The sequence below is a fragment of the Cydia splendana genome, unplaced genomic scaffold (assembly GCF_910591565.1).
Source record: "Cydia splendana unplaced genomic scaffold, ilCydSple1.2 scaffold_70_ctg1, whole genome shotgun sequence".
Classification (NCBI taxonomy): domain Eukaryota; kingdom Metazoa; phylum Arthropoda; class Insecta; order Lepidoptera; family Tortricidae; genus Cydia; species Cydia splendana.
This window is the reverse complement of record NW_026946900.1, coordinates 322,775-350,098: the sequence shown is the minus strand read 5'-3', so window position 1 is coordinate 350,098 and position 27,324 is coordinate 322,775. Positions and strand designations below refer to the sequence as shown.

Sequence of the window (27,324 nt, the reverse complement as noted above, 5' to 3'; positions counted from 1 at the left end):
GTATAGCACCCAGGTCCTTAGAATCGTGTATCAGAGAAGTATACGTGTCCCTAAACCCTAACCAATGCTCGTACGAACCGTCGAAGGTGGGGAGTAATATTGTAGGTAATTTAACCTTATAGCCCACGGAATCTGCGCTGGCAGGGGCAGCGGCGCTGCCGTTAGCAACAGCGGGGCTGTTGCCGACGTCAGCTAATTCGGACGCTGCGGCCACTGTCTGATAATATTGCCCCTCGAACTCTTCGCGGTATTCTAAATGTTTAGGGAGGTCACTCGACTCTGCTAACTCCTCGATCCTAGTTTGAACGACATCGAAATCTCGATAATAACTCGCGGCATTATTTATGCGTAATTGTAACTCGACTTTTTGAATATTCGTTAAATTAGCCTTATTAAGCGTAGCGACATATTTAGCGAATAACGTGAGTTTACCCTTGAGTGTGCCTCGTCTTTGCGTCAAGACACGTGGATCGTTTAAATCGACAGTTAAAGAAATTGGAGTCACTGCTGTTTTAGGAGTAGCCATGGTTTGTGTGAGAGAATGTAAAGCACTTACAGTTTATTCCCGAAACTCGTTGTTGGCACGTAATGGCGGCCGTGTGCACCACGCGACACGTGCTCGACACTGGAAGGTTACAAAATAGACACGGTATTAGCACAATGCCGATTGAAGGGAAGAAGGTGAAGAATGGATGGCCTGACCGTTTCTTGCTGATCCTGGCGCTGGTTGATAGCTTCCGGCTCGGAGGTCCAATGTTTGGAAGGTTAGCGATTCAGGAGGTCTCAGGAGCAGCAGGCGGAACTCTTCAATGACTTCTTCTTATTTTTGATTTTACAAAATTGTTTTATTGTATATTAAATTAAATGAATATTATAACTTTGATAGTATGGCGACTTTATATAAAAATTGGCAAAAATCGCGAGAGCGGCTTGTGTGCCTTGCCGTGTAAGATGGTAAAAGTGGTAGAGGCTGTCGCCGCGCCCCCGCGCGGCCGTGCTTGGAAACTCCGCCTCTTCTTGGGATGCCCGCTAGATGGCGTTAGGCTCGCGAACACCATGTTTTATTAGACTATGGTACTGGAGCGCATTATCAATCATCAGACCGTTTAGCAAACGACATAAACACATTTTTTCTATCTGCCGCCGCAACTGTTCACGCGCCGATCGCTAACCCGACCTTAGCGAACATAATATTATGTAAGACGTCCGACCCCAGTGATTCATCAATTTACTTACCTTCAATTACCGAAAAGGAACTATACCAAGCCGTTATGTACAAAATTGCGTGTAAAAACACGTTCGATTTTTACAATATATCCACAAAGTTACTAAAAGTGGCATTACCTTTATTATTAAGTCAATTAGTAAGCATTTTTAACGCATTAATGAAACAAGGCACCTACCCGTCCATCTTAAAAATGGTTAAGGTAGTACCTATTTACAAGGGCAAAGAATCAGAATCAAGCATTTTATTCGTGATAAACTTAAAACTAAGATTACATACAAGAGTATAACTAAAAACTACAAATATTAATAAAGTTGGAAAGCGTTAAAGTTTACCACGAAATGGGCTCGCCTCAGCATAATACTGACCCGAGAGCCAGCGCTGATCTTCCGGCGAGACCATTTGTGGGCCACGAACGCATGTTGTTGTGACGTAGCCCCGTGTCACTCTGGGAATGGAAGACCATGTTTTATTAGACTATGGTACTGGAGCGCATTATCAATCATCAGACCGTTTAGCAAACGACATAAACACATTTTTTCTATCTGCCGCCGCAACTGTTCACGCGCCGATCGCTAACCCGACCTTAGCGAACATAATATTATGTAAGACGTCCGACCCCAGTGATTCATCAATTTACTTACCTTCAATTACCGAAAAGGAACTATACCAAGCCGTTATGTACAAAATTGCGTGTAAAAACACGTTCGATTTTTACAATATATCCACAAAGTTACTAAAAGTGGCATTACCTTTATTATTAAGTCAATTAGTAAGCATTTTTAACGCATTAATGAAACAAGGCACCTACCCGTCCATCTTAAAAATGGTTAAGGTAGTACCTATTTACAAAGGACAATATGACGACATCAAAAACTATAGACCTATAGCAAGCTATGGCTACTGGTGTATCAGAAGGTTTGTAGTAGTAGAAGTGAAACACTTGTTGGTATGTACAAGAATGATAATTTATTTACAAAACTCACGGTATTTATACACAATTTGAGAAAAGCAAGAAAGAGACGTATTTACAATAGAGTGAGATGGAGATATACGGTGCGCGGGCGCGTGCGAGAGCGAGAGCGCGCGCGTGCCACTGCGCAGGCGCGGCGCGTGCCGCGCTGGAATAAAACTGAGTTGGCCGCCGGCGCCAGCCCTTTCGCTCGCCGGCCGCCGTGGATAAAACATCGCGTCGTCGGATCGCCGTGCCTCACTTCGCTGCTACGCGCTCGCTGATTGGAAGACACGACGAGATCGACGAGGATGCTGCAGGCTCCGGATATTAAACTGTCCTTCTCAGGACAATATAAAACTGCTCTTCTCAGAGCACGCAAACTGCCCTTATCAGGGCGACGTAAAATGTTCTTCTCAGAGCAACATAAAACTGCCCTTGTCAGGGCACGTCCTGTTTCTCTGTTTAATCGCAGAGTGTCAGTCGATCGCAACTGTTCTTATCAGAACAATTCTGTGTTTCTGTTAAAAGTCAAAAGGAAAATCGCCGGGTCATGATGGTCTCAGCGTCGAGCACCTCCAGTTCGCGGGTCCCCACCTCGCAAGAACACTTGCTATGCTCTATACCCTCTGTGTAAGCCACTCATATTTACCGCCTGAGCTCATACGCACGGTAGTGGTGCCTATTGTGAAAAATAAGACGGGAGATCTGTCCAATACTAGTAACTACAGGCCGATATCCCTGGCCACTATCATAGCTAAAGTGTTTGACGGCATGCTGAACGCACGATTGCAACAACACCTGCAGCTGCATGACAACCAATTTGGGTTTCGGCCCGGACTTTCCACCGAAAGTGCCATCTTGTGTTTAAAGCATGTCGTCAGATACTACACAGATCGAGAAACTCCTATCTATGCCTGTTTCCTTGACCTGTCGAAGGCGTTTGACCTGGTTTCATACGATATCTTGTGGAAAAAACTCAAGGAAATTAATGTTCCGTGGGAGTTAATACAAATTTTCAAACACTGGTATGGAAATCAGGTCAACGCTGTTAGATGGGCAGGTACATACTCTGACTGGTATAGGCTGGAGTGCGGTGTTAGGCAGGGGGGGCTGACGTCACCCTCGCTTTTTAATGTATATATTAACTCACTCATCGAGGAGCTTAGCGGTCAACATGTTGGCTGCCATGTGGACGACGTAGCCGTCAACAATATAAGTTACGCGGACGACATGGTCCTGCTGAGCGCCTCGGTGTGTGGGTTAAGGAAATTGCTGAGTACCTGTGAAAAGTATGCCTCTGATCATGGGTTGATATATAATGTAAATAAATCCGAATACATGGTTTTTGGCAGGGGGAATCAAGAGCCTACTAGTGTGCCGGAGGTTAAATTGTATGGTTCTCCACTAAATAGAGTGCAGCAATTTAAATACTTGGGGCATATACTTACTCCGAGTCTTAAAGACGATAGTGATATGGAAAGGGAGCGTAGGGCGCTGTCAGTGAGAGCCAATATGTTAGCCCGCAGGTTTGCTCGTTGCTCCAACGAAGTTAAAAAAACGCTTTTTAAAGCTTATTGCACATCTTTTTACGCGAGCAGCCTGTGGGTAAACTACACTCGAAAAACGTACTCAGCCCTACGCGTACAATATAATAATGCGTTCAGGATGCTGATGCGGCTGCCCCGCTGCTGCAGCGCATCGGGGATGTTTGCAGAGGCGAGAGTTGACTGCTTTTATGCAACAATTAGAAAGAAATGCGCGTCCCTGGTGCGGAGGGTGCGGGATAGCCGCAACAGCATCCTGGCCATGATAGCGGATAGGATTGATTGTCCATTTATACGGCATTGCTGCAGTTTGCACATCACTAACTATGCACAAGTGGTCGAGTGATGTGCGCACTGTTGCAATGGAGTATTTATTTAGTTATTAATGTACAAATACCATAGATATAAGAATACTAACCTAGATAATAAGTTTATTGTGTTACTAACCATGTATTACTATGTATTATGAATCTTTGTTATTTGAAATAAATGATTATTGATTGATTGATTGATTGATTGATTAAAACACATGATGTCAATCGAGTGTTCCCACAGGGTTCCCCCTCAAGCGAAGCGTACCGGCAGGCGAATAGTGCGGCCTCGGCGTGTTGTGCTCGTGCTTGTAGGTACTTGCGTGGTCGTGGTTGTGTCTGGTTCATCTCTTCGTTTCAGGATGCCTTTTTTCTGTTGTTGGTTGTTGTTGTTTTGTTGTGATGTCGGTGAACTCGGTGGTACAGTCGGTTGCGAAGTTTTGTTCGATGTTGTAGCTGTAGGCATTTTCGTTGCGATCGTTGTACTCGTCGTTGTAGGTATGTTAGGCGTTTTCGTTGAACTCGTAGCTGTAGGTATATTTGTTGCGGTCGTTAAGGTTGTAGGTATGTCCGTTGTACTCGTAGGTGTTTCTTGCTCGGTGTCTGCGATGATGAATGCGGGTTTTAAGCGGTCGATCGAAATATTCATCTGGCGATTAGGTAGCTGCAGAGTGAATATTTTGTCGTTGCGTTTTAGTACTCGGTAGGGTCCGTCGTAAGGTGCTTGTAGCGGCTTCTTTACGGCGTCAACTCGTACGAATACTTGTTCGCAGGTTTGAAGGTCACGATGCACGAAGATAGGTTTCTTGTTGCCATGCGGGATCATTGCTGTCGGTGTTAGGCTGTGTATGGTCGCTCGTAGTTTTTCCACGAAGTCGGAGTCCATGGTGACGTCATCGCGCGTAGGTAGTAACAGTTCGCCGGGTAGTCGTACACTGCAGCCGTAAGTAGGGCTTGCAATTCGAATATTCGAATATTCGAATTTGTCGAATATTCGGCCTGTTTTGATATTCGAATATTCGGCCGCTCAGGTTTCGAATATTCGAATATTTTTTATTACTATAAAAAATCTATTTAATCCGCTGCAGTTACAGTTTCTGTGTGTTTTCCGGGTATTTACAGTGAATGAGTAATGGTAGGTACCCAAATACGAAGGAAATAATATTTTTACTGTATTCCTCTCGATAGACTTCGTGAATACAGTGAAACCTAACTCAATTTGAAAGAAAACGAAATCAAAAAGTATGTTATTTTTACGGTGCATAAGTTTTAAGTTAAAGGGTCATTCTGTTTATTAAGACTAAACCTTGCCCGCACTTATCGCAATTCTCAAATTTGATCATACCAAACCTGCCCAGTGCCCAACTAGGTAATCTAACTATGCACCTTTAGCTGACAAATAATCCAGTAGTCAACTAACTTTTTCCCTTAAATATTCCAATATTATATAATTAAGCCGACCATTAATTAAGGCCTCTGAGTGACTACAAGTTAATTTAAATCAGAAAATAATTACCTACTAAAAAAAATATCTTACATACCTAGGTTTGGTTTAGATGATTAAAGTTATATTATTACACTCAACGGCGCATTTATAATAAAAGTTTTATCTAGAAATATTGAATACGTCTTATTTTGGCGTTTTACTTGTTTTTTATAAATGTGGGCATCTCATAGTAGGATGATAAAATCTAGTCAATTAAGTGGATTTCTGCAAAATATCATTAGTTTTAGCAATATGTGAAATAAGCTTTTGAATAAAACGATAATAAACCGATTTCTCGTTCTTTTTCTTATTTTTTATAATATTCGAATAATTATTCGAATATTCGAATATGTCGTCAGAAAAAGTCGAATATTCGAATACCTGAAAGTTTCGAATATTTGCAAGCCCTAGCCGTAAGTGAGTAGGGCTGGGCTTACACCGGTGTCTGTGCGTAGTGCGGCTCGTAGTCCAAGTAGAACGCTAGGTATTGTGTCGATCCATGACTTGTCGTTCTGTAGCCTGGCCTTGAGTGCGGCCTTGAGACTTCTGTGGAACCTTTCAATCATACCGTTCGCTTGGGCATGGTACGGCGTAGTTCGGGTTCTTTCGATGCCGAGTAAGCGGGTGAGTGACGCAAATACTCGACTCTCGAATTGCCGTCCTTGGTCGGTCGTGATGGTAGCGGGGCAGCCGAAGCGGGAGATCCAGCCTTCGTATAGAGCTTTGGCGACGTCTTCGGCGGTGATCTCGCATAATGGTGTCACTTCGGGCCATCTGGTTGCGCGGTCAATCATAGTGAGTAGGTATCTGTGTCCGCTGGCGGCAGTAGGTAGCGGTCCTACAAGGTCGACGTGTATATGCTCGAACCTTGTAGTTGGCGGGAAACTTGAAATAGGGCTTGCAGTGTGTCGCTGGATTTTCGCACGTTGGCAGTGAACGCAGGCTTTTGCCCATTTGCCTACATCGGCATTTAATCCGGGCCAAAAGTAGCGTTGAGCGACGAGTTTGCGTGACGTTCTAATTCCAGGATGACTTATGTTGTGTACTGCGTTGAAAGCGGCACGGTGATGCTCTTCGGGTACGTAAGGTCGTAAGTGCGGCGTCGATGTTTCGCAGTAGAGTTTGACTGTAGTTCCGGGAATTGTGACTTGTTTCATCGATAGGTTGTCTTGCTGTGCGAGTGATCGGATGGTGTCGCTATCTCGCTCTTGCGCTCTTGCTAGTTGTTCGTAGTCGATAGGAGATGGACATGCGATGGCTTCGATGCGAGATAGGGCGTCTGCAGCGGCGTTTTGCGTTCCGGGTATGTGTCGTATATCAGTAGTGAATTCACTGATATACAACAGCTGACGGGTGCGGCGCGGTGATTCGTTGTTATTGCTTGTTTTGGTGAATGCGTAGGTGAGCGGCTTGTGGTCGGTGAAAATTATAAGTTCGCGTCCTTCGAACATCTTCCGGAAGTGCTTCGTACTGAGGTATATTGCTAGTAGTTCACGGTCGAATGTGCTGTAGCGGGTCTGGGCGTCGGAGAACTTTTTAGAAAAGTAGCCGAGTGGTTGCCAAGCTTCGTTCACGAATTGGTTTAGCGATGCTCCCGCGGCTCTGTCGCTCGCATCGCTAAATATTGCTAGCGGGGCGTGGTGGGAGGGGTGCGCGAGCAAAGCGGCGTTTTGGATGCTCGCTTTGCACGCGTCGAAAGCTTCGTCAGCTTCGCCGTCCCAGCTGATTTCGGTCTTGTCGCGCTTCTTCGCATTGTGTAGGTATTTGCAGAGTGGTGCTTGAATTTGCGCGGCGTTTTTAATGTTTTCGCGGTAAAAATTCAGCATGCCGAGGAATCTTCGCAGCTCATCGATGTTTTTCGGCTTAGGGTAGTCGATGATTGCTTGCACTTTCTCGGTAGGTGGTCGTATGCCGTCTTTGCTGACTTCGTAGCCCAGGAACTTGACCGATGGCTGTCCGAATACGCATTTCGACGGGTTGATAGTTATACCGTAGTCTTCGAGTCTGCTTAGTACGGCGCGTAGGTGCTTCTCGTGCGTAGCTTTGTCGGCTGACGCGATAAGTAGGTCGTCAACGAACGGGAACACGAAGTCGAGGTCGCGCAGTACTTCATGTATGAAGCGTTGGAATGTCTGTCCGCAGTTTTTTAGGCCGGGGCACATTCTTGGAAACTCGAATAAGCCGAATGGAGTTATGATGGCGCTCTTCTCGACGTCTTGCTCTGCTATTGGTAGTTGTTGGTAGGCGCGGTTGAGGTCCAAGGTGGAGAATGTTTGTTTGCCGGCGAGTTGGTAGGTAAAATCACGTATGCGTGGGATTGGGTAGCGGTCGGGCTTAGTAATTGCGTTGAGCCGTCGGTAATCGCCACACACACGTAATTCGCCATTCTTCTTCGGTACGACGTGAAGAGGTGATGCCCAAGGGCTTTTGCTTGGTCTGCATAGGCCCTGTTCCATCATGTTGGCAAATTCTTTCTTCACGAGTTCGTAGCGGTGCGGTGCAATCGGACGTGGTCTGCAGTGAAGTGGTGGTCCGGTTGTTTCGATGAAATGCTCGACGTTGTGTTTCGGGCTGAGCTTCATGGAGGTGAGACGAGTTGTACCAGGGTAGTCGGCAAGTATGTTGTGGTACGACTGTTGCACGTCTATACTGCGCACGGTAGGTATGTTTGCAGTACAGAGTTGTGCGTTCGTGTATAGTAGGGTCTTGCCGTCGATTAGTCGCCTCCTGGTGATGTCGACTATGATGTGGTGGTAGTCCAGGAAGTCTGCACCGATGATTGGTTTCGATACTGCAGCGATGATGAACTTCCACCGGAATGGTCTGCGTAGGTTGAGATCGAGCTCCAGCGTCTTCTCGCCGTAGGTGGGAATAACTGTATTATTGGCGGCGTACAGTTGAAAGGGTAGGGGTTGCGCCTTCGTGCCGGGTGTTCTTGGCAGGACGGAGATGTTGGCTCCCGTGTCAACCAAGAAAACGAGCTTGCTGGTTCGGTCACGTACGAAGAGGCGGTGAGATCTTGTTGTAACGCCGGTTTCCGCCGCATCCAGCGTTACGTCTAGTTTTCCGCTGTTGATGGTGTTGCCGGTATCGGTTTGAAGCTGCACGGCTGTGCGCATTTCTGAGCGTCCATCCCGAAACGGCGGTGGTAATGGCAATACGGCATCGGCGAGCTTCTGCGGCTGCGTGGGCTTCGGTCTTGCGATTGGTTTCGTGGGCGCGATGGGAAACGGCGGTGCGAGCGGCTGTAGCGTTGATTATAGTTTTCGCGCGGTCTCGAACGGAGCTCGGCGACTTCGAGCGATAGCCGTCTAATCTCGCCGATGAGGTACTGTGCGTCGAGAGCTGACGTAGACGGTGGAGGTGTTGGTAGCGAAGGTGGTAAGACTGCGGGAGTAGAAACTGCGGCGATTTGGTGCGACGCTGATGTTGGCGTGTGCTCCAACATTTTGTCGGCGAGCAGCGCGAGGTCCTCTAACGTCGTTTTAATTTTGAACGCTTCACTGACGGTGAGCACGGAGCGTACGTGTGGCGGGAGATGATCAAGCCACATCATCTGTATCGTTGTCTCAGGAAACTTCTCCTTGTTCAGCGTCTTCATCCGTCGTAACAGCTGACTGGGTTTCTGCTCCCCGAGCTCGACTTGGGATAACAGCTTCTTGGTCTGCGCGCTGTTGCTCTCCTCGTACACCGAGATGAGTCTGTTTTTGATGGCGGTGTAGTTATTCTCTTCGGGCGGGGAGTAGATGAGGTCGCTGATATTTTGAATATCTTGTTTTTCTAGCTGCGCGATAACCATCTGAGCGAGCTGCGCCTGGCTTCTCTTCAGCTCTGCCGTTGCCGCCTCGAAACTGCAGAACCAGAGTATTGGCTGGTCTCGCCAGAACGGTGGGACGCGCAGGGAGAGTGATATCGCCGCCACATCGTGAGATAGAAGTGCTGCTGCCGGAGATGGGCTGGTGAGGCTGCTGGCTTCTTCCGGGGCATCGCTTTTTTTTTCATCGTCGGGAGGCATCTTCTTGATTGTGATCCTTCTTGTCCAGAGTCGGTGGTCACCACTATAGCAAGCTATGGCTACTGGTGTATCAGAAGGTTTGTAGTAGTAGAAGTGAAACACTTGTTGGTATGTACAAGAATGATAATTTATTTACAAAACTCACGGTATTTATACACAATTTGAGAAAAGCAAGAAAGAGACGTATTTACAATAGAGTGAGATGGAGATATACGGTGCGCGGGCGCGTGCGAGAGCGAGAGCGCGCGCGTGCCACTGCGCAGGCGCGGCGCGTGCCGCGCTGGAATAAAACTGAGTTGGCCGCCGGCGCCAGCCCTTTCGCTCGCCGGCCGCCGTGGAGTAAACATCGCGTCGTCGGATCGCCGTGCCTCACTTCGCTGCTACGCGCTCGCTGATTGGAAGACACGACGAGATCGACGAGGATGCTGCAGGCTCCGGATATTAAACTGTCCTTCTCAGGACAATATAAAACTGCTCTTCTCAGAGCACGCAAACTGCCCTTATCAGGGCGACGTAAAATGTTCTTCTCAGAGCAACATAAAACTGCCCTTGTCAGGGCACGTCCTGTTTCTCTGTTTAATCGCAGAGTGTCAGTCGATCGCAACTGTTCTTATCAGAACAATTCTGTGTTTCTGTTAAAACACATGTACTCCAGTAAAGATACGGTTACGTTAAACATTAATTAGTAATAGGCATTTTTTTTTTATTCCTGTTCTTTGGATCATTTTAAGATACTTTATTTTCGAATCCAACAAACTTTCTGTCCGGAAGTAGGTAAAAAAAAATAGTTAAAAAAAAGAGCCGTTCTTGTTTGTTAAAAATAGTAATAGTATTTTTAGTTCGTAAACGTGACGAAAATAATATTTATAATGAGTCGACAATGGAATCAGTCAAAATATTAACACGGAAAATAACTAATTCAATAAATGGCGGGGCCTCACGGATATACGTCGTAACTTGATATAAAAAAAAAGTAATAATTAGGGCTTTGATTGAATTACCATAAAACTACCTCATTAAGCTATTTATCCGAGAATCCGACATCAATATTATTTGTATCACTTGTATATATATTTACGCCTTAAACATGCTAGAAAAAATGGTTATAGATATAATTTCTTGCAGACTTTGTTCTGATAACGTTCAAAGTGATATTCAATACATAATCATCTGGACATCGGATGATGGTAGCATGACGCAGGAGGAAACGGTGTCATTCGAAGCATGATTTTTTGATGATTTTAGGGGGGGGGGGGGGGGCGACAAAAATCGTCAAAAATAGATGACATCATGTATGGACAGCCCCTAGGTCGTATTGTCTTTTTCTAGCATATACCTCCCTCTCTCCCCCACACTCCTACCACACAGGCAGGTTGCTTTGTCAGTTATACAAGACAAATTTTCAAGTCATTGTCTCAAAATTATACATATTTGCACCATGCAGGATTAAAACTTTAGGTTCCGAATAGAGATGCACCGGATATTCGGTTACTATCCGGTATCCTATCTCGCCCTTATTTTAATATCCGGACGGATACCGGATACTAAAATAAGGGTACTAAATAACTATGCTTGATATCGGAATATCGTACTCGATTATTATTTTAAAACAATTTAAACGTTCCATTCACTAGCTCGCGCACTAATTTCGTACCTAGTGATAGACCTATATACCGCGCGAAAGTTCATTACGAAACAGGCCAAAACTTCCACAATGCGCACCTGAAAAACCTGAATATTTCCGCCGGCCGAATATTCGGCGGCTGAATACCGAATATTCGGCCTATGGTCAGGCCGTACATCCGGTATCCTGTATGCGGCCAAACAACTATCCGTTGCATCTGTAGTTCCGAATATGATAAGTTAGTTAATTAGCGTTTTATTTTTGTGTAAATGCTGTCATTAAACAGCTGTACCGATATTCGGAACATAAGAATAATATTGAAACATGTTTGTTATCGCCTGGTGGTGGGAAGACGCCAAACCAATGTGATTATACATATCCTATGATATACTTATTATGTGTATGTAATATAATAATATTATGAGTGTTTAATTAATTATGTAGTACGTACACCCTTTATTGTAACACCTGTGAGGAGAGAGATATTTAGTAAAGTATACAATTTGATAGGTACATTTTGTAAAATTAACATTTATTGTATTTATTTATTTATTTCAAATAACAAATTGCACCTTACAGCTAATGCCAAAGCGGCACAATTTGGAACACATTAACAACATAAAGCATTTTTAACATTATTTATAACAATACAATATACAGCTAAGACACATGTATTCATTATGGTATGCTACTCTTAGGCATCTCTCTTTCTAATATCCTCTTGCACTTTCACATCACTATTCCGGATCGTTTTTATTTGCTAGATAATTTAACGGACAACTATAGTACATTGTAGGAGAGGACGGAAAACCGCTAAAAGATGGACGAGTGAGTTTGAGGGCCGACACGTTGGTGGAGGAACTGACTGAATGAATGAATAGTTTGACATTTCGTTTTTTTTTAAAACAAGAAATTGGTCCTATAAATAACCTAAATTTATTTTTGAAGGAAAAAGTTGCGCCAAAAAAGACCTTTTATTGATTTTTATGTTTTAAATTATACTCATTGCTGTAGCGAACTGTCACCAATGACAGATGTTGATAATAATGAAACATTGTAGTAGTGGTGGTTCAGGTGCTACAGCTATTGCCTACTTTCCAGCTTGGTTGTAGACCATCTATTGCCTTACTTTGCACTTCAAAAACTGAGAGCAAAGTTTCATTTTATTCACAAGTGAGGCAAATGAATCAAATGCAAATTTTGAGTTGTTTTCTTATGTTTGCTGGTAGAATTGACTTTTAAATCATAAATATTTGTTAAAATTCATTTGTATTTGATTTTGTATGATATTTTTACATTTAATATTTGCTTTGGGTTGGTGTGGTGAAACATTTTGTGTTTCACTTGGGGCAAATTTTGTTTAACCCTCGTGCTTTGAAACCCTTGCAACGCTCAAGATTCCATGTTTCGAATGTTTTACTTGCTCAAGTATCAATATTAGCACAAGCGGTTAAACAACAACTTTGCCCCCTTGTAAAATAAATAACTATTTCAATATAGTCAGCTAAACTGAGGTACAAATCCAAAAACTCACCAGCAGTTTAGCTTCACGACCTTCCAGATGGAAAAACAGCAAGCCAATGACTTGAAAATTTGCCTTGTATAACTGACAAAGCAACCTGCCTGTGTGGTGGGAGTGTAGGAGCGAGGGACGTATATGCTAGAAAAGGGCAATACGACCTACGATAGTGTTGCCACTCTCAATTAGAAATGCAATGGATAGTTTTTTGGTCGGATACCGGATATTCGGCCTGACCGTCGGCCAAATATTCGGTATCCGACCGCCGAATCTTCGGCCGGCGGAACAATAAAAAAAATAAAAAATCATTTATTTCAGTTCTTGGTTCATACACTTACACCAAAAAACTAATTAACTACAAACTAAATTTAACAATACCTACATTTCGGTTTTTAGGTGCGCATTGTGCAGGTTTTAACCTGTTTCGTGGTGAACGTTGGCGCGGACTCATTTCTATATTCGAAATGAGTAGGTACCTACGCGTGCAAGTGAGTGGATGTTTAAATTGTTTTGAAATAATAAACGAGTAATGTACAATATGACCGTGACTGTTTCTTAAATCCAATTTGTTTACTCTGAAATCAAGCAAACTTACTATCCGGTATCCGGCCGGGTATATTATTCTGAGGTTCCAAATATGGGTACAGTTGTAATTGTTGCTTAATTTGGAGATTGACCCCAATCTCATTTCTGATCAAATCGGTCGATTTGATCATCCCGTCTGGACTTCACTTAACAGCCGTAACACATTACCGCGCCGTTCAGGGTCACGGTGCGCCAAACCATAGCCTGATGTCATGTAGGTATGTATAATGTACTTAGTCCAAAATTATGTTATTTACTAATTATGTTATTTATATGCATTAAACGTTAAATCTGAACCAATTCGATGACTATTCTATAGTGAAACACATTCAGCTTGACTAGAAAAAGCGCGGCAAATTTAAAACATGTATAAGTAAAAAGCATTTAACGATACAATAGCGCTCAGAGACCTGACTTTTATCTCGATATCGTAATTTTCTAGCGACAAATCCATTATCTATACAAAACTGTCGCAAAATTGTTATCGCTTCTATATCATGGTACAGGATAGGATGGAGCCATATACTTTACTACTTGCTTGCAAGTATCGTAATTAAACAGTGCTAAGTAGTTAAATACGCGCAATGTATTTTTATGTCATAAATAATGTATTTATTTAATGTTAATTTAGTATTAATTATAGTATGTATATTGTTTTATCCACAAATATGAATAATTGTAGTTAATTTACCAATAAAACATAATTTATACGGCCACAAATAAAATATTAAATGCTTCTAAAGTCTGTTTGGTTATTTCTACATGGAAACGAAGTCATTTCAAATTATAAAAACATTAACTGAACACCTTATTGCCGCCTGCAGTCACCGCTCGCCGCTCAGCTATCCGCTGTCGTTAATACCACGGCCTTACGTTTTATGACACTGAGTCGCGTCAGGGGAGCGACACGGTTCGGTGCGCTTGCGTTCAGTCGAGTTTTGGAATATTACTGCAAATTTTTGTTGTTTGTTAATTTGTTGGTTATTGTTGTTTGTTAATTTGTTGGTTATGGTGTCGATTTTTATTGCCCTAGTCGCCAAATGATGTTACTAGTGAAATTTTAACCGACACCACACGGTAAAAATAAGTTTAACAATAATTACTTAATTAAAAATCGAATAAAAACGGTATTTCTAATACATAACTTATATTTTTTGCTATTCAATTAAAGAGTACTAACAAAATCCTAACTCAATTAATTAGTGCAAATATTTTAAGGTTTGCGATTCCTGCTCGGCCTTGCGTCGCAAGGTGCCCGGTACCACTGTATTGCAGCAATAACTAGAAATGCTTACTTTGGGGAACATTAGCAACTGTCGTTTTTGATAATTACATTTTAGTGGTGAGGGGTGGTACTTAAATGACCGCTAGTGAAACCTTAAATGGTTTAAACTTATAGGCACGAAGATTTGATTTCCCTAAGAAAATTTTAATTTCGCGTCTTTTTCTGCTATCAAATTGGGTGTGTGTCAGTATAATAGCCCGATATAATTGGCCTATTATTGTATTAAATTTAACGCGCACGCAAAGACGGAAAGCCTGCAATTACGTAAAATTTACTTTCTTATTTACAGCACTCTTGCCCAGATTAAAGCTGATAATTAGTTCGAATCTAGTCTCCCATATTTTTTACGTTCACTGGTACATATGTTTTGACCGAGTAAATAGTAAATATACTAAATACTTTTTTAAATATTCGCGCTCGGGGCGATGGACGTTTCATCGTTCCGTCTCCCCGCTCCATGCAACGACCAATCGCGTTAGCTCGCTGGCTCGTGCGCGGCAACTTTAAAGCAACGATAACGTTTTTGATGGTTTTTTGTGTTACGAATCATATTTCAAGCCGATTTTTACAGTATTCGACGAAAGAGAACTCATAATAAAAATCCCATATGATATTGATCTATTACCATTTTTAACCGGGCAATTAATGCACAACCCCATAAAACCTACCATACGGTATTATTTAGTGTACGATTAAATTGCAACGCTTGTACTTATTGTAATTTGGAAATAATGAGAGAAAAAATAGCCTATTACCATTTTTGAGGACGGAAATATACTGAATTTAATAATAACCGTAGGTTACTTACTTTAAATGTAGGATACAGAATTATTTTTTGTGTGATTCATGCTTAATGTCATAAAGCAAATATTTCTCTATGAGTATAAATTTAAAAAATGTTATTAATATTTTTTACAAACTTTCTGTGATTTTTTATATTTTTAGATTTTTTTTTAAATACCTAAATGTAATATATTTATTTGGATTATGTGTCGACGTAATCACTAGATTTATTATCTGTCCCATACACCGAAAATTTCAGCTATTACTAATTATTTCCATTCCGCCATAGGGGTCATCCATTAATTACGTCACACGTTTAGGGGGAGGGAGGGGGTCAAGAAAATGTGACATATTGTGACATGGGGGAGGGGGGAGACACAAACTTTGTGACGTCACTTTAACTTCATCAGTAACCGAAATTTTTTTTTTAATTATTTTATTCGCTGTACATTTAAATAACAAGTTTTTAAAACGATAATCGTTTTTATTCTTTTAATTTTCTTTCCTAAGCACTTTTGGGTTATAAAATTACTAATATTTATATCGTCAAAAATATTTTGATTAAATATTAATAATACTTAGGTACTTACTTAATTCGATTTGGCGATTTCGTAGAAAAAATGTGACGTCACACTAGGGGGGAGGGGTTTGCCAAATGTGACCAAATGTGACAAGGGGGGGGGGAGGGGTAAAAAAACCTAGAAATTCGTGTGACGTAATTAATGGATGACCCCATACTAGCCGAGCGTACCTTTCTTGGCCTAATGATGTCAATCGAGTGTTCCCACAGACCTATAAGCATAATCCCGGCTCTTGGAAAACTGTTCGAATATTGTCTTTGTCAACGACTCACATCTTTTCTCGAACGTTTCGATTTAATCAGTGATAAGCAATATGCTTATAGGAACAATAGATCATGTATAAACGTAATACGCGAAACCATACAAAAAATCATGGTCGCGAAAGAAAAGTCTTCTCATGTAGCCATTTTATTGTGTGATATGACCCGCGCCTTTGACTTATGTAATCATGACGTATAAGCAAAAAAAATCCATCACCTAGGTATCCGTGGCCCAGCCTATCAACTGTTGCTGGAGTTCCTAAAGGACCGTCAACAAGCGGTGACCTTGAACAATGGCCAAGTATCATCTGAACTAGGCGGCATTGACATAGGCGTCCCCCAGGGGTCGTCTTTGGCAAATGTATGCTTTTTGATACAAGTCAACGACCCTCAATCGTCCAAGGTGACATGTATCTGTTTGCCGACGACGCATGTGACGTCATAACAGCCCATTCTGTGCGGGGATTAGAAGAACTAATCAGTGCCGACATAAGACAGATGCAGAACTGGTTCACCAATAACGGCTTAGTGTTAAATCTATCGAAAACACAACTATTACACATCAATCTCGGAGGCAAACCTCCTAAGCCACTACATATTCGGATCGATGACACAAACATCGAACAAGTACATTACACAAAATTTCTCGGCGTGACCCTCGACTCTTCCCTTAAATGGGACATGGGACAAGCATATAGATACTTTATGTGGCAAATTGTCAGGTGCGTGTTTCGCTCTTAGTAGGTTAGCCCACGTGTTACCTCAAAAGCAACTGCGTACCAGCTATTTCTCCCTGTTCCACTCAATCATGTGCTACGGCCTGGAACTATGGGGAACAGCAGCAGAATGGCACCGCGTCTTCGTCCTACAGAAACGTGCGGTCAGACTACTATCTATGGCGGCCCCAGGTTCACCAGCAAAACAACTCTTTATACAAAATAACATACTCACACTACCATCACAATACATATTTAACATCGCCAAACACGTACACACACACAAACACACTTTCAATACTAGCAAGCTCACCCGTACCCGTCTAGGAAGCAAAGAACGCCTGCTTCCCGCCAGCCACCGACTGACTAAGTCCTCCAAAACCATGCACGTACTGGGCCCCAAAGTGTATAACAAATTACCGCAGGACATCACCACGATAAAATCCATCAACTCATTCACGCGCCAACTAAAGAAATGGCTCCTCTCGCATGCCTTTTACAGTCTAAATGACTTATATAATTTACAATCAAGTTGACATTTTAGATAATATTTTTTATGTAACAAATTTAATTAACACTATCATCACAATTGTAATAATATTTGGCACACTTATTTAGGTATACCAAACAAAACTGTAATAATAATGTAATTGTAACATAATAAGTGTAATAACTATAATTGTAACTTAATTTATCTAATTTAATTTCCATTTTTGACGTGTAATATGTAATTATATTATAAATAAATGAGTATGTATGAGTATGAGTAAATATAAAACCCTTTAATCAAATTATGACACGGAAAACAAATTCCTGAAGAATGGGAAACATCAATTATAACTCTACTCTACAAAAAAGGTGACCATACTGCTATAGAAAATTATAGACCCATAAGCTTGCAACAGACTGTTTACAAGGTATTTGCTACATACATACACTGAAAAGCATCACAAGTGCTTGATAGCCACCAACGCAGGATTTCGGCGAAACTACTTCACTATTGACTACATCTTTACCCTGTAACAATATTTTTTTTAAACCTCATAGGTATTAATATATTTCGTTTCTAATATAATGGCCATCTAGCGTTGAACTATGGTAATACTTGTTTTAATACTTGCATTGATCGAATTGACGTCGGTCTAAAGGCTAATTAGTTGCAGAAAGGATCGACAGAGGGCGGGTGTGAGTAGCTCGCTATTCGATTTTTCTTCAATAATAGGTTTTCTTTTATTAATTCACAGAAATTAAAACCTAATTAAATATTTTACAACTTTCTCCTATCCTTTTTGGAAATTATTATTAGGTATTTTTTTTATTGAAACGAGTTTTGGAAGCTGTATCTATATCGTGCGCGCAACGAAACGCAGCGCAGCAGTTGAAGTATCTTCGGTTTGATCTGTCAGCTGTCATTTTCATTTCGGATGAGATGGTGTAGAAGGTTGATTCGTTTTCTTCAAAGGCCAGTGAGCCATATTGTTTTTAAATCGCGACTTAAACCGCTTAATCATAAGTATTTTTCTTGATCTACGTATCAAATTGTTCGAGACGTGTTCAGTGCTTATTGTTTTATTACTTATTTTCAGGGAGAATATGTTCCTCGTACCATAACCTCTGAAGGCCCCATGCATCGACATGAAAGCACGGACTTACAAGCCGGCTTCTTTTCTGCATTGGGTAAGTTCTCAACCGTCCTTGCGAATTTTAACTCCCGTCGAGGATCGGCAAGGCCACACATACTTATTGTTTTTTTAATTATTTCCAGGGCTTTCAAGTAGGGGTCTTTTACGAAGAGGTCTTTCAAGAAGAGGTCCTTAAGTCTCCGGTTTAATAAAAAAAAATAAAAATAAAAAATGTTTATTTCAGATTTTTTTTTTAACAATCCATATTTGTGTTAGTCTACTTATATCTAAACTTAAAAACTACATGTTAGTAAATATGTATGAATACATAATTAAATTAGAATTCTAAGCCCTACCCGTCACAATACTGACCCAATATTTTAATATCGGACGTCGAGGCGTCCAGCCACCATCCTCAGGATGTTGTTATTACTGTCTCTCACTCGTCGCAGCAAAGAGGCTACCCTCTTGCGTCTGATGGCATGGAAGCCATTCGTGTGCGCCTCGGCAAACATGCCTGACGCACTGCAGCGACGAGGCAGCTTTAACAACATCCTGAAGATATTATTGTACTGTATACGAAGCGTGTTGTAAACGCGCTTCGTATGTTTCACCCATAGACTGCACGAGTAGAAGGATGTACAAAACGCTTTAAATAGTGTAAGCTTCACTTCCTTCGTACATCGTGCAAATCTACGGATGAGCATGTTGCCTCTGACGGCTAGGGCCCTTCTCTCTCTTTCAATATCAAGGTCATCCTCTAAATTCTCTGTGACTATGTGCCCTAGATACTTAAACTGTTTTACCATTTTAAGCGCTACACCTCCCAACATGACCGAAGGTACAATCTGTGGATTATATTTACGGGCTCTGAAAACCACCATCACACTTTTACTCGCATTATACCTAAGGCCATGTTGGTCCGCGTAACTCTCACATTTTCTCAGCAGCTTTCTAATCGAATTGATTGAGGGACCAAGCAGCACCATGTCATCAGCATAACTTATGTTACTGACACACACATTATCTATATGACATCCGACATGCATAGTAATAGTAAGTTCATTTTTTAGGAGATCTTGCAATCGCGGCGGGTCATTGATAATGGTAAAACATAATTTAAAAAGTAAGGAGCGTAAAGACATTGTTGACATGTCTGTGGAACGCCTTATAGAACTTTCTTGTGTTGAATTGGAACAATTTATAATTATATGCGTGTACAGGCCCCCATCGGCAGACTATAACTTATTCGAATCATTCATAGATGAAGTACTTAGTAGTGTTTTTGGAAGTCATAAAAATATAATTGTATGTGGTGATTTCAATATTAATTTGCTAGAAAATTTGCCATTATGTGGAAGGTTACTAAATACTTTCAAATCCTTCAATTTAGTTAATTTATTTGTAAGCCCACTCGAGTCACAGCAACCAGTGCTACATGTATAGATAACATCTTTAGTAATAATGACGTGATTAGTAAATCTGTTATTAACAACCTAAGTTCCGACCACTGTGGACTAAAAGCTTCTTTCAGCGGGAAAACTGAAGAAATTCCTCAAGACACTTTGTGCAGGCCGATTTCCGAAAGTCGCCTAGGTTTATTCAATCGTAATATTACTAAACAATTATGTTGTCTTTCATGTACCCAGGAAAACCCTGACTGTTTGAGTTCCGAATTGTTTAATTGTATTAAAAAGGAAGTTGATGCCTGTTTCATACAGAAAAAGGTGCAAGGCAAGGCCAAGACTAAATTTAGCGACTGGGCTACACCGGATATTCACGAGAAAAGACGCCGGCTCTACGACTTATATGATTTAAAGGCAACTGATAAAAGACCGGAATTTCTGGAGTACGTCAAGAATTATTCTAAATCTTTTAAGATGTTGTGTGTCGCCGCTAAAGTCGATTATTTGTCGAAAAATATCCTAAATTCCAGCGATAAAGTCAAAACTGTATGGCAAGTTATCAGCAATGAAACTGGAAAACGTAAACTGAAGGATCCGCACTACAACCTACGAATTGCTGACACTTTAGTAAGTTCCGACCGTGAAGTGGCAGATCATTTTGAGCGGTTTTTCTCGAATATCCCGGTAGAAACAACAAGATCCCTTAATTCATCGCCAGACGTCGCTGAAGAAATTTTGAAGACAAATGTGGCAGAATGTACAGAAATCTTCAAATTTTCGTATGTCTCTCTGAATACAGTTATTAAGACTTTTAGGTCTTTAAATTTAAAGAAAACAGAAGATCTTTGGGGCCTGTCTGTCAAAGTATTAGATTCTGTGGCCTACTCCACATTAGTATTAAAATTACGCAAAAGAAATAAATCCACGAAACCTTCTTCGTGTGGACCCACAACGTAAGTCGACAACATGGCCGCGCGCGAGCCGGCAACCGTTGCTAAGCAACGATCGTCGCTCGCGCCGATGCCGCGCGCACCGCGCCCCTCCGGCAGTGTTACCTACGTCACGGGATCAGACGCACGCGCATCAATAACTTAAATCCTATCCGTGGACCGACCTACCGACTGTGATATCTTATTATAAAACCCTGACACTAACTAAAAGGCTACTTGACTGATTATGTATGGTGTGGTGCATGAACTTAACAAGTGTTTTGGTGAATTGTGTGTGCCTGTACTAACCGCTTGTTTAAATGCTAATCCCGACAAATAATAAACCTTAAACTGTAATTCCAGAAACATTACATACTGTTTACTAAGTGAGTGCATTATCATTTACGATCCACGTAGGTTTAACACCCACACTGGTGACCACGACAACAAGAACATGGCTAACCTAAATGGTGATAATTCCGTCAAGATGCCTCCCGAAAACGACGCCGAAACTAACGCGCAACCGCAAGCGGACGGCCTAGCACCCGTCCTGCTTCCACCAACGCAGCAGATAACCGTACCTGTCTCGCTCCCACCTGCGCAGCAGAACACTGCGCCCGCCTCGCTCCCGCTCAGCGCCCGGCCAAGTGCGCAGCTGGCCGGCGCTTCAACGACCCAGGTGAACAACACCGAAGCTGAATTTTCTCAACTTACGCAGGCAAGTTTATTCCGAATTGGAATTAAAGTACCAGCGTTCTGGGCGGATAACCCTGCGGTGTGGTTTGCGCAACTAGAGGCTCAGTTCGATCTCGCACGTATCACATCCGACTCCACAAAATTTTACCACGCTATGGCGCAACTAGAACGTGAAATCGCTGCAGAAGTAGAGGACATTATTATCAACCCACCGAAGGAAAATAAATATCTTACGCTGAAAACAGAGTTGATACGTAGACTGTCCGTGTCACAACAACAGAAAGAGAAGCAGCTTCTGATGCATGAGGAGTTGGGTAGTAGAAAACCATCTCAGTTTCTTCGCCACCTGATTCACCTCGCTGGCCCAACTAAATTACCAGAAAATTTCATACGCACTGTTTGGTCCAGCAGGCTCCCACTCCACTTACAAACTGTAGTAGCTCAACACCCAGATATTCCTCTGGCAAAGTTGTCAGAATTAGCAGATCACATTCATGAGATTGCCTCGCCTAGCCCTCGCATTGCGGAAGTGTCACCCACAGCTGCTCAATTGCAACCGCACTTACCCGGCGCTACGCCTTCAACGTTATCAGCGCACAACCCCTACTCTACGCCGCACCCGACGTCGCCTCTAGAGACGATGTCCTTGCAGATCGCTGAACTCACCCGACAGATGGCAGCACTCACCAGTCACGTGTATGAAGTTCGCTCTCGCTCCCAGACCAGGTCATCCCGTCGAAGCAATAGTCGTTCGCGTTCCAAGTCCGGGGCACGCTCACAAGTGCGCGACGGTGTGTGTTGGTACCATCGTAGATTCGGTTCGGATGCAACGAGGTGTACCCATCCCTGCGATTACAAGACGGAAAACTAGCGCGGCAGCCTGAAGTGGCCGAAAATGACTGCCCTACGCGACCCGGCCGCCTATTTGTAACAGACAAAAACAGTAAAGTACAATTTCTAATCGACACGGGAAGCGATCTTTGCGTTTACCCTCGATCAGATGTCAGAGGTCGTCGATCCAAAACCGACTTCCAGTTATACGCCGCAAACGGTTCTATCATCGCAACATACGGATATGCTCACCTGGAGCTGGACCTAGGCCTGCGACGTTGCTACCGCTGGCGATTCATTGTTGCGGACGTCACTAAAGCCATAATCGGAGTCGATTTTCTGTCCCACTACAACCTCCTCGTCGACTGCACCAACAAGCGCCTCATAGACTGCCTAACGTCGCTGCATTCCCCAGCGAAACCCGTTCCATCATCAAATACGATAGCCTCAATCAAGACTATCATTGGAGAATCAAAATACTACGATATTTTACGCGACTTCCCTGACGTCACTCGCCCGGCCGGCACCCATCGTCAGTTGAACCACGGCACCGTTCATCACATACGTACAACACCCGGTCCGCCAGTCGTCAGCCCACCTCGTCGTCTAGCGCCAGACAAGCTGAAGATAGCGAAAGCGGAATTTCAGTCGATGCTCGAAAGTGGAACAGCTCGACCTTCTGAAAGCCCATGGTCTTCACCCTTACACCTCGCGCCGAAGAAAGATAACGGATGGCGTCCATGCGGTGACTATCGAATGCTCAATGCCCGCACCATACCCGATTGCTACCCCATCCGTCACATACATGACTTTACACAGAACATCACAGGCTGTAAAGTATTCTCCACCATCGATCTCGTAAAAGCCTATAACCAAATCCCAGTCAACGAAGACGACATCCCAAAAACTGCCATTACTACGCCATTTGGTATGTACGAGTTCCCCTTCATGACCTTCGGACTTCGAAACGCTGGTCAGACTTTCCAGAGGTTCGTCGACGAGATGACGCGAGGACTAGACTTCTGCTACACATACCTGGACGATTTCCTGGTGTACTCTACGTGCCATGAAGAGCATGAAGACCACCTTCGCCAGTTGTTCTCCAGACTCCAGCAATACGGTATGGTTATAAATACATCAAAATGTGTCTTCGGGAAGTCGCAAGTTACTTTCCTCGGCTACAGTATTTCGGCAGACGGTATCAAACCTCTAGAAACAAAGGTTCAGGCCATTAAGGATTACCCTGTACCCAAGACGGTAAAGGAGCTTAGAAGATTTTTGGGCATGCTTAATTTTTACCGCCGTTTCATCCCACATGCAGCCAAACTCCAAGCGCCGCTTAACGCTTTCTTGACTGGCTCCGTGAAAGGCTCACACCCCGTGGACATATCGGGTGATGCACTCATAGCATTTGAGGACTGCAAGCAAAGCGTATGCGATGCAGCACTCCTAGCACACCCAGACTGCAATGTTGAGCTCTCTTTAGTCACAGATGCGTCTGACACATCGATCGGCGCAGCCATACATCAATACAAAAACGGAGCATGGCAGCCTCTGGCATTTTTTTTCGCGCAAATTAACTACAGCACAACAAAAATATTCTCCTTATGACCGGGAACTTCTTGCCATCTACGAATCCGTACGCCACTTTAGTAGGGCTTGCAAATATTCGAAACTTTCAGGTATTCGAATATTCGACTTTTTCTGACGACATATTCGAATATTCGAATAATTATTCGAATATTATAAAAAATAAGAAAAAGAACGAGAAATCGGTTTATTATCGTTTTATTCAAAAGCTTTTTTCACATATTGCTAAAACTAATGATATTTTGCAGAAATTAACTAGATTTTATCATCCTACTATGAGATGCCCACTATATTGTTTGTTAAATTAGTAGTTATGTAACTATGTAACACCTAAACATAAACACCGGCTCGGCAATGCCCTCGCAAACACAATATAACTTCACTTCCACAACAGCACGTACAGCCCGCGGCCATCGTACCATAGACAGTGACAGTTACTTTTTTATGGCATTGCAGCCAACACAAGGACACACGAGACGGCGTATGTATGCTATTTACGAGTAAGCTACTCGCATAATCGCATACACTACATCCCTCCCTTGAAGTTAAATTAGATAATTAACAACAAGAGTTTTATGACCACAACAAATATATTTCTAGGTACAATACTAGAATCAGTCTTCCAAATTAAACAGTAACGAAACATATTATATGTACTTTTGAAACAGATAAATCAGGTACATATTATATTTATAAAGTATGAAAGTACATACTAATTAACAACATTACAACCACAACCTTGGTTCCACAAACAAAATAACCAAATCATGGCACATTAAATCACAGCTACATTCGCTCATTATCACTATCATTGTGTTCTCTATCAGTTCCTTCTTCCTGATCCTTCCTCTGAACATCTTCCCACTTTTCAGATGAACCATGTTCCTTCTGAGTATTTGCCCTGTTACATAATTCTCCACAGATACATCACCTCTATTAAAACTCTGTACAGTATGAGGTGTTGGGTTGTAGTTCGATCTGAATTTATTTCCGTTATCCATATTCTTAACATATATACTCTATCTCTTTCAGCTAGACTCATACTCTTCCCCCTTTTCTGTTTTTTTTCTGTGGATGAATGAGGCTGTACCTACATAATATAATTTATACCTTAATAGGTGCAGGTGCATTAGGTACTCCATCAGACTTTCTTGAAAGTCCTTTGTCTCCATCCTAAATGACTAAATTTGAAACATTTCACTCATTCATATAGGGCCAATATAAGTACTAAACAATGATATTACACTCTACACAGAACGATCAAAACTCCTCCCTTACAACCTGCTAGAGCTGTCTGAATTCAAACTTCAACATTTATTCAGCAAATAGGCCACAAGGGCACTTTTACACGTGAACATTGAATTTACATACAAGCAAAAATAACAATACATCAACAATTTTATAAAATACAACTAACTGCAACTACCTACTTCTACCTACTTGGGATGGACATTTGGTTAATTGCTCTAGCTTCTAAACTATTCAAGGCATTCAAGGTTTCCAATTTTCTACAGTAATAAGGTTCTGTTTACAACCAGAATTAACCAGCAATATTTGTCAATCAATACATATTAAAAAATGTAACCTACTTCATCTCTAGCTTTTTTGTTTCCTTTTGTGTTCATATTTGTCTGCCTTTTCATACCACAGAATTGGCGAAAATGTCCCATTTTTCCACATATAAAACAAGTTTTTCCTAGTGCAGGGCAATCTTTGTAATGCATTTTATTTCCACAACGTCCACAAGATTTTATATTATTATTGATGTGTGTCCCTTCCCTTTTAGTTCTGTAAGTACCATATATTTTATTATTTCTATTGACTCTATTGTAAATAGCATTAACTTCTTCGTCTTCTTGTTTCTAATCTAGGTTTCCTTGTTTTTATCCTCATATATGTATTTCTAATTTATCAGTGACATTCGCCGCGTTCAGATATATGAACAATGACCTCTTCCATCTCTCCCATTTGCTGCCGATGGAACTTCGGTCGCCTTCCAAATCTAACCCCTCCAGGGTCAGCGATGGTTGTTGATCATGATATTTATGTAATCACTTTAATGCAACCTGAAATATCAAATTTGTTGGTAACCAATAGGTGACCCATCAGACTGTTCTCAATTTAATGAAGGTTGTCAACCCGTTCCAATTTAATGGAGGTATTCATTTGAACTACCAGACATTTTCCAATTTAATGGGGGCTGTCAACCAATTCCAATTTAATGGAGGCATTCATTTGAACTACCGGACATTTTCCAATTTAATGGAGGCTGTCAACCAATTCCAATTTAATGGAGGCATTCATTTGAACTACCAGATAACCAGATATATCCTAATTTAATGGGGGTTATGTTAACCAATTCCAATTAAATGGAGGCATTCATTTGAACTACCAGATATTTCCTAATTTAACGGGGGTTATGTTAATCAATTCCAATTTAATGGAGGCATTCATTTGAACTACCAGATATTCCCTAATTTAATGGGGGTTATGTTAATCAATTCCAATTTAATGGAGGCATTCATTTGAACTACCAGACATTTTCCAATTTAATGGCGGCTGTCAACCCATTCCAATTTAATGGAGGCATTCATTCGAACTACCAGACATTTCCCAATTTAATGGCGGCTGTCAACCCATTTCAATTTAATGGAGGCATTCATTTGAACTACCAGACATTTTCCAATTTAATGGCGGCTGTCAACCCATTCCAATTTAATGGAGGCATTCATTTGAACTACCAGACATTTTCCAATTTAATGGCGGCTGTCAACCCATTCCAATTTAATGGAGATATTAATTTGAACTACCAGACATTTTCCAATTTAATGGCGGCTGTCAACCCATTCCAATTTAATGGAGGCATTCATTTGAACTACCAGACATTTTCCAATTTAATGGCGGCTGTCAACCCATTCCAATTTAATGGAGGCATTCATTTGAACTACCAGACATTTTCCAATTTAATGGCGGCTGTCAACCCATTCCAATTTAATGGAGGCATTCATTTGAACTACCAGACATTTTCCAATTTAATGGAGGCATTCATTTGAACTACCAGACATTTTCCAATTTAATGGCGGCTGTCAACCCATTCCAATTTAATGGAGGCATTCATTTGAACTACCAGACATTTTCCAATTTAATGGCGGCTGTCACCCCATTCCAATTTAATGGAGGCATTCATTTGAACTACCAGACATTTTCCAATTTAATGGCGGCTGTCAACCCATTCCAATTTAATGGAGGCATTAATTTGAACTACCAGACATTTTCCAATTTAATGGAGGCATTAATTTGAACTACCAGACATTTTCCAATTTAATGGAGGCATTCATTTGAACTACCAGACATTTTCCAA

The 27,324-nt window shown here is 41.9% G+C and overlaps 1 protein-coding gene across 1 annotated transcript; it reads left to right on the top strand.

Moving 5' to 3' along the window:
- The first annotated feature begins 16,981 nt into the window (after positions 1-16,981).
- LOC134805855 (uncharacterized) lies at positions 16,982-23,984 on the top strand. Its single transcript, XM_063779059.1, has 4 exons — positions 16,982-17,053; positions 20,161-20,360; positions 21,264-22,333; positions 22,543-23,984. The coding sequence occupies exons 1-4, from the start codon at positions 16,982-16,984 to the stop codon at positions 23,982-23,984; spliced, it is 2,784 nt and encodes a 927-aa protein (XP_063635129.1).
- The last annotated feature ends 3,340 nt before the right edge of the window (positions 23,985-27,324 follow it).

What these genes read in the sequence shown, in the direction of transcription:
- LOC134805855 (XM_063779059.1), top strand. Translation starts at nt 16,982, where the DNA reads ATGTGCTACGGCCTGGAACTATGGGGAACAGCAGCAGAATGGCACCGC. An exon ending in AAAAGACCGGAATTTCTGGA is followed by an intron (nt 20,361 to 21,263) that starts GTACGTCAAGAA and finishes CGATCCACGTAG; the next exon opens with GTTTAACACCCACACTGGTG. An exon ending in ACGCTCACAAGTGCGCGACG is followed by an intron (nt 22,334 to 22,542) that starts GTGTGTGTTGGT and finishes ACCCTCGATCAG; the next exon opens with ATGTCAGAGGTCGTCGATCC.